Genomic DNA, 14,934 nt, shown 5'->3' on the forward strand with positions numbered 1-14,934 from the left:
CCTTCCCAGATCGCCCCCACCACCTCTACACACAGTAGGGTGCAATTAAATATTTGTTGCTAGACTCTACCCCGCCCAAATTGGATGGTGAGAGCTACAGATTCCTGTCATATCCCCCCAAACACACACACACACACACACACACACACACACACACACACACACACACACACACACACCTTCCTCCGAGGCACAGGTGCAGAGAGTCGCTAGCTGGCCCTGCCCCTGCAGATATCTCCACATGTACATTCTCTCCAGGGCATGCAGGGCTCTGGGTGTACATTACCATGAACACACCCAGCTACATCATGTACATATCACACCCGAGTGCCGGAGCATGCACACGGCAGAGCACACGCATCTACCCACCCCCCACACGCGGGCACGCAGCCGGCTGTGCTTGCTCAGAACTCCAGCTCACACGGAACCCTGAAACAGACACAGAACTGGAGGGAGATGTGTGCTTACATCTCCATCATACTCACCCACCTGGCCTCCGTCACGCAGGTGTGCACCCGCCCGTGTAGAGGCGCGACCCTGCGCCTTCGCTCCCCTCCGTGAGGATTATTGCTGACATTTCCTGAACACTCCCTGTGCGCCAGGCTCCGTTCTGGATTTACTCTTCAGCTCCTCACACCAGTCCTCTGGGCTGCAGACTTGTGCCATCCCCATTTACCAGAGGGGGAAACCAAGGCCCAGAGAGGTTAAGTAACTTGCCCAAGGTCACCCAGTCAGAAAGAGGTGGTGGGTCAGAGACAGGGAGCCTGACTCAGAGTCTTGAGACTGCTGTGGTCCAGGACTGGGCACTCCATAGCTGCCTGTCCTCCTTCCTCACACGGATACCCCCAGGCATCTCAGCAGCTCAGCTCCTTGGTGCATGGGACACACCCGCAGAGATGGGGCAGATCCCGTAGGGCAGCGGTGAGAGCATCGCCGCAGCCCGGGCTCCTACCCTTCTCCCGGCTCGACCAGGGCCACCAGCCGGAGCACAGGCACCTGCAGAGGGCAGTTCTAAGCAGCCTGTGGGTGCACCTCCAGCTGCAGGCTCGCGGGTACCAGGGTATGAGCTGGAGCAGGTGCTGGCCCAGCCCCAGGAGGCCCGGTTCCGGACACACATCCACCGGCCCAGGTGGTGAGCAGCTGAGCCTGGGGAGAGAACAGCTGCCCGTCTTGGCACCACCTGTGAGAGGGGCTGTGTACCCTTCCACGGCCTACAAGGCCTTTCCGGCCTGTGTATTCTCTCTCAGTGAGGTGTCCCCAGGCCCTTCATGGGCGCCTGAGACAGGCTCAGGCTCTGAGGTGGTGGGCAGCCTGCCCAAGGTCACACTGCCCTCTGCTTTCTCGGAAAATGGAAGGCTGGATGCATTGACTTCCAAGGCCCCTCCTAGGGCTCCCGGCAGCTGAGGGCAGATGCCCTGCTTTTGCTTAGAGCCAGAAGCTTTGGCTAGCTGCCGCCACGCTGGGCACCTCCAGCAGGCTGAGCCGGCCCCTCTCCGAGCCTCGGTTTTCTCCCTTGAAGGGTGGGCCCTGCGATCCTGGCCCGTGAGCTCCCATGTTCTCTTGCACAACCAGCCGGGCTGAGGCTGGGAAAACCCTACATGACGCACGGGCCTGGCATAGAGTGGGCACGGCCTGCCCTCCTGCTTCCTTTGCCTCTGCAGCCTCTCCTCCACTGCCTTCCCCACCTCTACCCCGGCTGCCACCCCTACCCCCAGTGCCACGGGGAACTCGAGTTGCCACCTAAACACAACCATCCAGTGTTCGGTCTTCTGGCTGAGCTGTTACCCCGCAGGAAAGACTACTTCCGTCCTCTCTCAAATGATTGAGTACCTACTACGTGCGGAGCTGGCCCTGTTCTACCTCTGGGGATACAGCAATGCACACAGCCGCCTGCCTGCATTGGCGGGAGACAGACACTGAACAAGTAAACAAACAAACAAGGCAACGCCAGTCTTGATTCAACCGAAAAGATGAAATGAGGTGTTTGAATAAACTAACGTGGGGAAGGCCTCCCTGAGCTGAGACCTCAATGATGAGAAGGAGCTGGGGGAAGAGTCTTCTAGAAGGAGGAAAAGGCTAGCGCAAAAGCTCTGAAGTGGGAAAGAGCTTAGCATTCAGGAAGTAGCGAAGAGGCCAGTGTGGCTGGAGCTTGTGGAGGGTGGGGGTGGGATGGGGGGAGTTAGGGCGCGAGGGGAATGGGGGTGATGAGCTTGCGGAGGTGCAAGGGACCCATCCTTCCCAGCCCCCACTGCTGGGCAGGCCAGGCCTGTGCAGAGGACAGGGCTTGGCTTCCCTCCCACATATGATGGGAAGCTGGGGGGAGCAGGGGAGTGGGGAGTGATGTGATCTGATTTATGGTGGTTTGGAAGCATTGCTCTGGCTGCAGCAAGCTGTGTGGATTGGAGGGGCTTGGGAGGAAGGAGGGGGAGAGGCAGGAAGAGGCGACTGCAGTGGTCCAGGCGGGAGATGAGGTACCTTGCTGAATGCTCAGAGCTCTCTGTGCACCCAGCTGGCATCTGTCTACTCCACCTCCCGGAAAAAGCTTTCCTGACCCCACCCACCCAGCCTCTCCCCGCCCCTCTGCCCCAGCCCATCACCCTGTGGGTCTGTCTGCTGGGCTGTGAACAGCTGGAATCCCCAGCGTCGCCCCACCCAGGACCCGGCCTGCAGGAGGTTTCCAGGAAAGCAAGGCAGATGGATCCAACAGCCCCACCTTCTAGGGCTGCACACACAGCCACACGCGTGCTCTTCGCATGTGTCCCCACAGACAGGCACAGACACTCATTTGCATCTGGGGCAAGGGCTTGGAGGGCAGGGCGGGAGATCTGGGGACAGGAGGCGGTCTAGAGCTTGCGAATGGTGGGAAAGCCTCCTCCCGCAGGGTGTGTGGGCCACGGTGGCCACAGGACAATAACAACCTCAGCAAGACCTTGAGGTCTCCCCTGTCCTGAGCGCTGGCCAGGGGGAAGAGAGGGGAGCAGGGCCCAGCCCCGACAACTCCCTGAGGAGGTTCCTGGGCAGAGGCTGTGCCCCAGGATCCCTTGGGGAGCCGGCTCCATCCTCTTCCTGACCTTCTGGAACTTTGGCTGTGGCAGAAGGAAAGAGCAGGACAGGACGGAAGCAAGCTCTGGAAAGTGGGAAGAGGAGGGTGTGTGCGGAGACCCAAGGCAGGCGGGATCCAAGCTTTGGAACGTTGGAGGTTTCCGGCCACAGAGGCAGGGCCTCGGGGGAGCCAGGAGAGGCGGGGAGAGACACACACAGAGGAGCGGAGACCAACGGACCACGGACGAGACAGGAGCTGGGAGTTGGGAGGAGAGGGACCAGAGAGAAACGGACCAGGGGGCTGGTGGTCTGCACACACTCCAGTCCCCAGAAACATCCCTCTCCTCAGAGACATCCTTCTGCAGCCTTTGGTGCTCCGAGCCCAGCCTGATGCAGGCAGCCTGGCTCCTCGGGGCTCTGGTGGTACCCCAGCTCCTGGGCTTCAGTCATGGAGTTTGGGGAGCCCAGAGGGAGCGGGAGGGGGGATGCGCTAGCCCCCAGGAGGAGGAGCGGGAGAGGGAGGCCCTGATGCTGAAGGTGAGTTAGGGGAGTGCTGGGACTCTAGTGGGGGGACCCGGCCGGGTGACTGTGGGCTTGGGAGGGGCGTATTTGAGGGTCAGGGAAATGGGCAACGGGAGGGATGGGTTAGGCTCAGAGGATGAGGGTGACGGGTTCAGAGTAGGGGCTCGGGGCAGAGAGCCAGCTTACAGCTGGAAAGGGGTGGCTGGAGTGTCTGGGGGGTTAGAATGCAGCTGCCAGGCTGGCCCTGACCATCCCTCCCCTGCCTCAGCATTTACGGGAAGCCCTGGGACTGCCTGCTAGGAGGGGGGACGAAAATCCTGAGGGAAACCCTGGAGGCAAAGGGGCCTGGGCGACTGAGAAGGACGGTCAGGGGGAGGAAGGCGAGGAGGAACCAACCACAACTCCCTACTTCAGCCCCAGCCCCTCTCCCACCTCTGAAGACACCTTCACTTATGTCCGTGAGTAATCATTAGCTCCGCCCTGCCCCCAGGCCTCCGTGGTCATTTTCACAAAAACGAACCGTCCTATCACTGCCCCGGGGTCTTTCAGTTGCCCACTGCCCAGCTCGGAGCCCCTATACCCCCAGGAGCTCCGGATCCCCGGCCTTGCCTCCCAAGAGCCCGGAGCCACCGGCCCCTACCTTCCAGGAGTCCTGAGTACCCCCACCCCCACCCCAACTCCGCCCCAGAAGCCCTAGGTCCCGGTCCCCCCAGGTCCTCTGGTCCCCTGGCTCCGCCCCCAGGGTCACGGTCCAGCGTGCGCCCTGTCCATACGCAGTGGGTCGCCTGGCCGGCCTGGACGCAGGCCTGCACCAGGTGCACGTCCGTCTGCACGCGTTGGACACCCGCGTGGCCGAGCTGAGCCGGGGGCTGCGGCAGCTGCGGGAGGTGGCGGGTGACACCCGCGACGCCTTGCAAGCCCTGAAGGAGGCGCAGAGCCGCTCCGAACGCGAGCATGGCCGCTTGGAGGGTGAGTCGCACCGTGCGGGGCGGGGAAAGAGGGACGATCCGGGTCAGATGGGGGACTGGTGGCAAAAGGGGTCCGGAAAAGTCTGAGGAGACGTGAGGACCCTGGGTGTCAGGGGCGAGGGGGTTCTTGCAGATTTGGGGTGTGTTGGTTGATGGGGAGGGTGAATGCGGGGAGCAGACGGGCTTGTGGGGAGGAACGCTCCCCACAGTGCTGTGGAGCCGAAACTACTCTGGCCGCACCACGCCCCCTACAGTCCCGCCCCAACAGTCTGGCCCCGCCCCTGGCGGCCCTGACGCCATCGCCCAGCCCTTGGCGGTTCTGAGCCCGCCTCCGCTCCGCCCTTGAGACACTAATCCCACCTCCGCTCCGCCCCGCCCGCAGGCTGCCTGAAGGGGGTGCGTCTAGGCCACAAGTGCTTCCTGCTCTCGCGCGACTTCGAGGCTCAGGCAGCGGCGCAGGCGCGGTGCGTGGCGCGGGGCGGAAGCCTGGCGCAGCCGGCGGATCGTCAGCAGATGGAAGTGCTTACTCGCTATCTGCGCACGGCGCTTGCCCCCTACAACTGGCCCGTGTGGCTGGGTGTGCACGACCGGCGCGCCGAGGGCCTCTACCTCTTCGAGAACGGCCAGCGCGTGTCCTTCTTCGCCTGGCACCGCTCCCCCAGCCCCGAGCCCGGCGCCCGGCCCAGCGCCACGCCGCACCCGCTCAGCCCCAACCAGCCTAACGGCGGCGCGCTCGAGAACTGCGTGGCGCAGGCCTCGGACGACGGCTCCTGGTGGGACCATGACTGCGAGCGGCGCCTCTACTATGTTTGCGAGTTCCCCTTTTAAGCGGGCCCGGTCCCCCGCCTCTCCACTCCATCCCACCATCCGCCCTTTGTGGCCGATCCCTGGGGGGCTCCTGCGGGGCCGGGACCCCTTCCTTGCCTGTCTTTCCTGGAAGCGGTGGGCACCAGGCTAGGTCCGGCGCCAATAAAGCCTTGTGGAATCTGACTTGAGCAGGCAGTGGAGGCACTTTTGGCCTTTATCTCTCTGCGGGGCAAGGCAGGAAGGGCAAGGTCCCATCCCCCTTTTACAGGTATTGTTTGATCCCCAGATCAGAGTGATGGACAACACGTACATATGTACACACGGGCATCCGCTACTGCACACACATGTTTGGACTACACGAGTGCACACGCTGCTGACGCCTCCACCCCCATCGTGCCCCACTCAAGGCCTTTGGGACCCAGGGCCTGTCAGTCATCGTCCCAGGCCTTGGCCTTGGTCCTGATCAAAGAGATCTGGGAGGCACAAAGGAGCTAAAGGCTCTGACAAGTCCTGCAGGAAAGACCCTCATTTAATTTTTTTTAGTGTGTCTCAAACTTGTTTCACCAGATGGTACCCTCATGTCATGTAAAGTCATGACATTATGGTCCTGACTACTCCCTTCCCCTTCCCCCAACTCCAGAGCATGTGTTTAGACACAAACATGAGGACCTACCTAGCCTGGAAGCTTAGGCTCCCTCCCAACTGATCCGTCCTCCACTCCCTGCCTGTGAGGCCGTGAGCCAGTCCCTCCCTCCCTCTGAGGCTCAGTTTCCTCTTCTGAACATGGGCACATTATCCCTACCTGTATGGCTCTTGGGATGTTCACATGAGCCCAGGAAAGTGAGCATTTGGGAAATGGTGGAGCATAAGCCACACACGACATTTTCTTCCTCACCATTAATCCCATGAGGCAGTGAGGACACCCAGACCCATCTTGGGCTCAGCACTGTGGACAGCACTCTTTGGAGGAAGAGCTCTTTTGGAAACACCCAGTGTCTCCCCACATACTGGCATCAGGGTCGGGACCCTGATAGCCTCACAGAGCCCAGGAATCGGAGTGTGACCCTGTCTGTCCTTACATCTCTGTCCCTTCCCCTTCATCAGCCATGGTACCACCCACCTAAAGTGTCACCATTGGATCTTCCAGTGGGAGGAATGAGCCACTCCGTCATCTCCAGAAGGGGGGAGCACAAGCCACCCACTCCCTTTAGGAGTCATTTCTCAGCCCCACAGGCCCCATAGGAGGTACAGAAGAAGGGGGGTGGCCTCTGGTCAGGAAGGCTTCGATCAGGGGACTGAAGACTTTGCTCAAAATTCATCCCCCCTCTAAGCTTGTTTCCGGGGTTGCAGTGGGGTAGCAGGATGTCTTACAGAAAATCAAAGGGCAGATTAGGCAGACATTGATGAATGTCTGCTATTGCTTGGGAGAGGTCCACCCTCACAGACCTGAAATTCTGGGAAGTGAGTGGTTGGGGGCAGTTCAATGGTTACCTGCCTAGATTCTGGAGCCAGATGGCCCAGGTTCTAATCCTACCTCAGCCACTTAACCTGTGCAACCTGAGGGAGACATAACTTTGCTGTTCCTCAGTGTCCCTATCTGTATAATGGGGGTGATATCATCTGCCTCCTAGAATAGTGCCAGACACAGAGGGGCCTTTGTAACGTCAGCTCTGATGCTTACTCGGCTATTTTAACCTCACCTTCACCTCTGCTTGCTCTCTCCAGACACTGTCTTTGCATATGCAAAAGTCCAAGAATTGGCTAATGTGTCACCCTGAACAACCTGCCTACCCCCTAGCTCCCACAGCAGGGTAAGGTGCTGCCTTTGGTGCTCCCGAACCCCGACTCCTCTCATGACCTAGCTAACCCTGATCAGCCAGACTGGGCACCCTTGTGGGGCAGGGCTGGGTATGACCAGCTCTGCGTCCCCAGCATCCCTGGCATGTGGGAGTTCTTTGAATGAAGGAAGGTGCCTGTGTGGGGCCATGTTGGGAACCCTGAGATGAACTGGATTTCTAACTGCTTCTCTTCCTCCCTGGCGTCCCCCAGGCCTCAGTCGGGTGACTCACCTGGGCTCCCACTGGGTCGGGGGCTTTCCTCATCAAGACTTCCATCACTCTAGGTGCCACTGTTTGGTCAGTATCTGTCATACTAGCCCAGGGAGAAAGAGTTGTGGACACAGAGACGTCCGGGGTGGGGAGTAGAGGGCATTTGCAAGGAGTGTTAACGCATCAGATCAGCTCGCCTGTACGCTGCTTTCTGGGCTGATTCCGGTCTGCATATGGGAACCCTGCTGCCTTCTCCAAGAAGCCCTCCCAGGCCTCTCAAGGGCGTTTGCCAATGCCACCTCTTTTGGCTCTCTGTGGAGCACCTGCCGTTTGAGAGCTCCGAGCCGCGGACCGGAGAAGGCCTCGGCAGTTGGTCGGGTTCGGTGAGTTAAGGGATCCCAGGGAAGTGATGGAGGAAGGGCGCAAAGCCTGAAATGACCCAGCGGGAAGATAAAGAACCAGGGCTCCACCGGCCTGCCAGGACTACGAATCCCAGGAGGCTGAGCGGCAGGCCCTCTACCTCCTGCCCAGAACAACATTTCCCAGCAGCCATCGTGGGCTTCATGCAGATCCTCTCTCAAGCCCCGCCCTCTCCTCCACGTGAGGCTCGCCCACATTTCCCTGCAAGTTGGAGGACCACACCCAGTCTCCAATCAGAGCTCAGACCCTGGCTCCCCACCCTCCTGGTCTCACCCCGAGGTACTTTGGGAAATGTAGTCCGGTCCCGAGTCAACGGAGAGAAAACATGAATCGGCGGAGTCTAACATTCCATTAGGCTTAGAGTGTAATGGGTGCTCAGATCTTACTACGAGAGTGTTTCAAAATATGGGTGAATTTCCACGGGTGTATCATAACCATTTTTAAAAAAGTGAAATCATAGAAAATATCAGAATGAAGAGAAAGTGTAAAGAATTGGTTCTCATAATTTGAGTTCTTGAGTATGTACTGAATTACAATATAAAACACAACATAAAAATTCTCCCTTTGGGGGATTCCCTGGTGGCGCAGTGGTTAAGAGTCCCCCTGCCAACTCAGGGGACACAGGTTTGAGCCCTGGTCCAGGAAGATCCCACATGCCGCAGACAATTAAGCCCGTGTGCCACAACTACTGAGCCTGCGCTCTAGAGCCCGCAAGCCACAACTACTGAAAGCCCGCACGCCAGGACGCCTGTGCGCCTAGAGCCCGTGCTCTGCAACAAGAGAAGCCATTGCAATGAGAAGCCCATGCACCTCAACGAAGAGCAGACCCCGCTCGCCGCAACTAGAGAAAGCCCGCGTGCAGCAACAAAGACCCAACGCAGCCAAAAATAAAATAAATAAATTACTTTTAAAAAAATTCTTCCTTGGCCTGCAAAAGATTTGCTAAAAACTAGTCCAAACCAATTCAGCCCCTTTTAAAAGAACCAAAACTTTTTATTTGGAAATAATTTCAAACTTACAAATAACTTGCACAAATAAAAATAATATTTTGTATATACCCTTTACCCAGATTTATTTACTGTTAACAGTTCACCCCATTACTTTAGCTTTATCATCCTCAATCTATTGTCAACCTGAAAAAATAAAGTGGCAAGTTATTTTACCAGCAAAATGAGTTTATTCAGGAATAGCAGAAGAATTACAGTTCGAGCAGAGAAAGCTGCGGTGAACCACAGGCAAGTCCGAAGAGGTGGACAGCAGGTCAGCTTTTATCAGGTTTCAGGAGGAAATTGGGGAGGGTTGTTTTGAATAAAAGTTTATTGGAGAAGAACAAGACTTTGAGATTGTGGTGGTTTCTTTCTTTTCTTTTTTTGGCTCTGCCGCAGGGCATGTGGGATCTTGGTCTCCCAGTCAGGATCGAACCCACGTCCCCTCCATTGAAAGCACAGAGTCTTAACCACTGGACTTCCAGGGAAGCCCCCGTGGTGGTTTCTTGTTGACTGCAAGCAGTGGTTAGTGGATCTTGCTGGGGCAAGGAGGAATCCTCCTCCCTTTTCTTAAAACCAGGAAGTGAAATTCCCATGTGAAAAAATGTACTCTCCTGTCCCAGAAGGAAAAAAGTAACATTCTTATCATCATGCATAAGAAGTTAATACCAAGAGAATTTTGTACAAAGAATTCTATATGAGCAGACCTTGTTAAAATAATTTTTATCTCCCTTCTTCCTTCTGGTTATGCAGGCTGCAGTGTGTGGTATATGCATGAGAGCTCTCTCTTCTGGGCTTTCTGAATTCATTTTAAATGAAGTTTTCCTCTATTTTCACTCTATCTATCTATCTACCCATTCAACCATCCATCCATCCACTCATCACCCACCACTCCATCCTAACGCAATCACCAGGGACAAACCAAAGTCAGGTTTATTGACTCATTGCAATGAAAGAGACCACGTCCCCAAAAAGGAGCTGGATCGAGCTATAGAATTTGGGGGAGGAGAGGAATTCGAATGAAATTTAAGTGAAGCTGTGTTTTAATAGCTTGAGAGCAAAGCAGGGATTTGTATAAATGAGTCAACATCAGGTCTGGACTGCAAAGTGGTCTCAGGGTCCTGTTTCCTTGGAAACTACAAAGTTAAGACAAATGTGGCATGTTGTATCTAGAAACTCTATCTAAATCTCTGCATCAGGGCTGGAAATGGAGGCTTCTTGTCTGTGTCAAAGTGACTTACATCTTACAGGCAAGAGTAGGATGTTTATTTATTTATTTTTTTGCCGCGTGGCACTGGCTTGCAGGATCTTAGTTCCCCAACCAGGGATTGAACCCAGGCCATGGCAGTGAAAGCGCCAAGTCCTAACCACTGGACCGCCAGGGAATTCCCTGTTGAATTCTTATGGATATAATTTCAAATAAGAAAGTTTCCAAAAGCCTGTGATTTTTGAGAACTAAGCTTCTCAGTGAGTAAAATAGCCCTAGTCACCCATAAAGGGAGTTCTTAGAACACTACAGCTGCAGCATATCCCCGGGGGCGGGGATGTTTCCTGTTAACTTTACGGTTGGCTTTATCTGTGTCCATAGATGGATGGTGGGGCAGAGTTTTAATTCCAGCTGGTTTTCATTTCTCAATATACATATATTTTCTAAAGCATGTAAGGGTTAGTTCTACACATCATCGCCCTTTACCTTTAAATACTTCAGCGTGTATTTCTTATGAATAGAGATGTTCTCTTACCTAACCACCTGTAATCAACCTCAGTAAATATAACATTTACATAATACTTGTCTAATCTACTGGTGATTTGCCAATTTTGTCCATTGACCCAAATGCTGTCCTTCCTAACACTTTCCCCATCCCCAGGATCCAGCCTTTAGTTGTCGCGTCTCCTTGAATCTGGAACATTTCTGTATTTATGAGATTGACAATTTGGAAGAACAACTCTCTCCCTTTAAAAAAAATAGAAGTGCTTCACTTGAGTTTGCCTGATGTTTCCTTATGATGATTGGATTCAGGTTACTCGTTCTCTACCGGAATATATGAGGTCAATGTATCCTTCCATTTTAGGGTCAGTTGAGAGAAGTGTGCAAAGCATGGGATGGTTTATTTATTTATTTATTTTTTTTGCGGTACGCGGGCCTCTCCCGTTGCGGAGCACAGGCTCCTGACGCGCAGGCTCAGAGGCCATGGCTCACGGGCCCAGCCGCTCCGCGGCATGTGGGATCTTCCCGGACCGGGGCACGAACCCGTGTCCCCTGCATCGGCAGGCGGACTCTCAACCACTGCGCCACCAGGGAAGCCCCGGCTTATTTTGTTTTAAGTTACTTTTCTGTTGTCAGTGGTTCTCCATGAACGTGACTCCTTCCTGGCTTCCTCAGGTTTTTCCTGTGCTAGCCCTCTGTTCTTCATTCTTCTTTTTTTTTTTTTTTTTTGCGGTACGCGGGCCTCTCACTGTTGTGGCCTCTCCCGTTGCGGAGCACAGGCTCCTGACGCGCAGGCTCAGCGGCCATGGCTCACGGGCCCAGCCACTCCGCGGCATGTGGGATCCTCCCGGACCGCGGCACGAACCCGTGTCCCCTGCATCGGCAGGCGGACTCCCAACCACTGCGCCACCAGGGAAGCCCTTGCCTTCACTTTTGAGAGATAGCTTTGCTGGGTATAGGATTCCTGGTTGATAGTTTTATTCTTTGAGCACTTTGAATATGTTACACCACTGCCTCCGGCCTCCAACATTTCTGATGAAAAATCAGCTATTAATTTTATTGGGTTTCTTTGTATGTGTAAAGTCATTTTTCTCTTTCTGCTTTTAAGATTTTCTCCTTTTCTTTGAGTTTCAGCGTTTTTACTAGTATGTATCTGATTGTGGGTCTCTTCACATTGATCCTATTTGAGTTCATTGAGTCTCCTAGATATGTAGGTTGGTGTAATAAATTTGGGAGGTTTTCAGCCATTATTTATTCGGAAAACATTCTTCTATTCCTCTGTCTCTCTTCTCCTCTGGTATTCCCATTATGCTTATGTTGGCCTGTGTGATGGTGTCAATAAGAGCAATAGTTGTTACACCATCTGCTAGAGACCTTCAATATTTGGGTTCTATATTTAAAAGCATAGAATGGTTAGGAGAAAAGAATTGCCTATTCATCATGTCAATCCTTTCAGCTTTCTTGGATTTTAAAATACTTAAAGTATAAAAAGGGTGCAAGGGATTTTGGGGGCGATGGAACCATTCTCTGTCTCGGTTGGGGTGGTGGTTACACAATGTATGCGTTTGTGAAAACCCTAGAACTGCATCTAAAAGTGTGGATTGCACTGTATGCAAACAATGCCTTCATTTTAAAAATACTTAAAGTAGATTTTTTTTCCTTTTTGTCTCGTATGAAAGATACAGATTTGACAACCTTAAATTTAAAACCTCTGTGTATAAAAAACAACTCACACTAAAATTAAAAGAGAAGAAATAGACTTGAAAAAAATTGTACCTTATGTGACAGAAATAATGTTAATAATCTTATCATATAAAGTGACAGAAGAGGGAACACAACAGTTGGATTCCTGAAGGCAAGTGGGCAAAACACATGAAAAGACAGTTCCCAAAACAGGAAATATAGTGAGTAACCAACCATTTCAAGAAGATAGCGCGTCACACAAGAAATCAAAAAATTCCAGTAAGTCAATAACCAGGGGAAATGTTTAAACTAGAAGACCCAGAGGTGGTGGGTGAGGCCTGCCCTGTTGTACATCCTCACATCCTTCTGGAAAAAAAAAGCCAAGATCTTTTCTTCTTTGGGGGCCACTTCTGGGAATCCAAAGAAATAATCCTAAACATGGAAAAAAGATTTATCCCCAAAGATGTTATTTGCAGCACTATTTATAACAGCAAAACACGTGGTGGGAAAAAAATGTTTGTTCAGGAATTCCCTGGCGGTCCAGTGGTTAGGACTCCGTGCTTTCACTGCTGAGGGCCTGGGTTCGACCCCTGGCCGGGGAACTAAGATCCTATAAGCCCTGCAGCACGGCCAAGGAAAACAAAAACAAAAACAAAGAACACACGGTGGTGGTCGTGGTGTCGGGGTGGGGATGGAGAGAATAACTTAAATTTGTGCTGAGATGGAATTGGGTGAGAATGTCACAGTCACTGCATGGGATACTATGATTTTTAAAAGGTTGAAGCATCTACAGCAGCGGGAGAAATACTTGCTTCTAGAAATCAGTTATGCAAAACAAAGCCACCTACTTGAATATATTATTTAGGATTTCACCGTTACAAGAAGCAGTCCCCAAATTCAGGCAGCGAGTAGCCTGGTGAGAACAATTATCATCTTACCAGCTGCCCGCGGTGTTGGTGTTCTCTTTGGAAAAAGGCACTGGCTTTGATAAAGGAGAACATCAAAAAGGTATATCGCATTTGATCTATTCTAAGAATCACACTGTCTCACATCTTGATCCGTCCAAAACAGGGAGGCATCTTCCAATGACTGGCACTGTTTGATTGCTTCTGGCAAGGCACGGACTCCTGCAGGAGTGTCTGAAGCCTCGAAGAAAATCCTGCAGATCACTGCAGGGCACTCTGAGCCCCTGGGAACCAACTGGGTGTGCATGGGGTGGGGGGGATCAGGGGTGAATAAGTCGTGCTTGGAAATGCCCTGGAAATAGAAATCAGTAGCAGGCCACTGTGTGTAATTGCAAAGCTGCCTCAAGAACCCAGTAGCAGTGGTTTTTAGTTTTCGCCTGTCACCTTTAAAGAAACACTGCCTCACCAAATCTAGACCGGGGTTGAGGTTGGCAAACCGTGGCCCACTGCCTGTTTTTGTACAGCTCATGTGCTAAGCATGGTTTTTACATGTTCATATGATCGCACAAAATCAAAGGAATAATGTTCATGACACATGAAAATCATATGAAACTGAAAATTCAGTGTCCACTAATAAAGTTTTACCAGCACACAGCCACGCCCAGCCATTCACCTGTTATCTGTGGAAACGCTTCCCACAATGCAGGGTTGAGTACTTTTGACAAAATTCAAGTGGCCCACAAAGCCAAAAATATTTACTCTCTGCCACTTTACACGAAAAAGTTTGCCCACCGCTGATCTAGGTGGCACAGAGGATGGTGTTTTATTTTATTTTTTTCGGTACGCGGGCCTCTCACTGTTGTGGCCTCTCCCGTCGCGGAGCACAGGCTCCGGAAGCGCAGGCTCAGCGGCCATGGCTCACGGGCCCAGCCGCTCCGCGGCATGTGGGATCCTCCCGGACCGGGGCACGAACCCGTGTCCCCTGCATCGGCAGGCGAACTCTCAACCACTGCGCCACCAGGGAAGCCTGGATGGTGTTTTATATAATATATGGATATTAATGATTCTGAGTGATCCAGAAGAGTTGAGTCCTCTCAAAAAATGTCATAATATTTAGGAGACAATTGGAAATGTGAACACTGACAACTTATTTTGTATGTGTTAAGGAGTTATTCTTATTTTTTAGGTGTGACAATGTTATTATACATTTTTAAAGGAGCTCTTTCTTTGAGAGACATAAGTTGAAATTTTTGCAATAAGATGATGTATCTGGAATTTGCTTCCAAATAATCTGGTTTAAGGAGAATGGACAGGAATACAGATGGAACAAGATGGCTGAGGTTGAGTGACAGGTACATGCGAGGGTCATTACACTATTTTGACTACTTTTATATGTGTCTGAAACTTTTTAAACAATAAAAAAAGCAGTCAATCAGGAAGAAATTTTACAGACACTTCATTTCTCTTACATTTTCCTTTACATGCACGAACAAAATTCATCTAGAAGAGATCTTTCAACAAATATAAAGTAACATTCCAGGACTTCCCTGGTGGTGCAGTGGTTAAGAATCTGCCTGCCAACTCAGGGAACACAGGGTGGATCCCTGGTCTGGGAAGATCCCACATGCTGCAGTGCAACTAAGCCCGTGCACCACAACTACTGAGCCTGTGCTCTAGAGCCCATGAGCCACAACTACTGAGCCTGAGCACCACAACTACTGAAGCTCGGGCGCCTAGAGCCCATGCTCCACAACAGAAAGAAGCCACCCCAGTGAGAAACCTGTGCACCGCAATGAAGAGTAGCCCCCGCTTGCGTGCAGCAACAAAGACCCAATGCAGCCAAAA

The 14,934-nt window shown here is 52.7% G+C and overlaps 1 protein-coding gene across 1 annotated transcript; it reads left to right on the top strand.

The window, feature by feature from the left end:
* The first annotated feature begins 2,928 nt into the window (after nucleotides 1-2,928).
* Nucleotides 2,929-5,527, top strand: CLEC11A (C-type lectin domain containing 11A). Its single transcript, XM_033845625.2, has 4 exons — nucleotides 2,929-3,579; nucleotides 3,833-4,022; nucleotides 4,342-4,533; nucleotides 4,915-5,527. Exons 1-4 carry the CDS (start codon nucleotides 3,433-3,435, stop codon nucleotides 5,358-5,360), a joined length of 975 nt encoding a protein of 324 aa, XP_033701516.1. The 5' UTR covers nucleotides 2,929-3,432; the 3' UTR covers nucleotides 5,361-5,527.
* The last annotated feature ends 9,407 nt before the right edge of the window (nucleotides 5,528-14,934 follow it).

The sequence above is a fragment of the Tursiops truncatus genome, chromosome 19, assembly GCF_011762595.2.
Source record: "Tursiops truncatus isolate mTurTru1 chromosome 19, mTurTru1.mat.Y, whole genome shotgun sequence".
Classification (NCBI taxonomy): Eukaryota; Metazoa; Chordata; class Mammalia; order Artiodactyla; family Delphinidae; genus Tursiops; species Tursiops truncatus.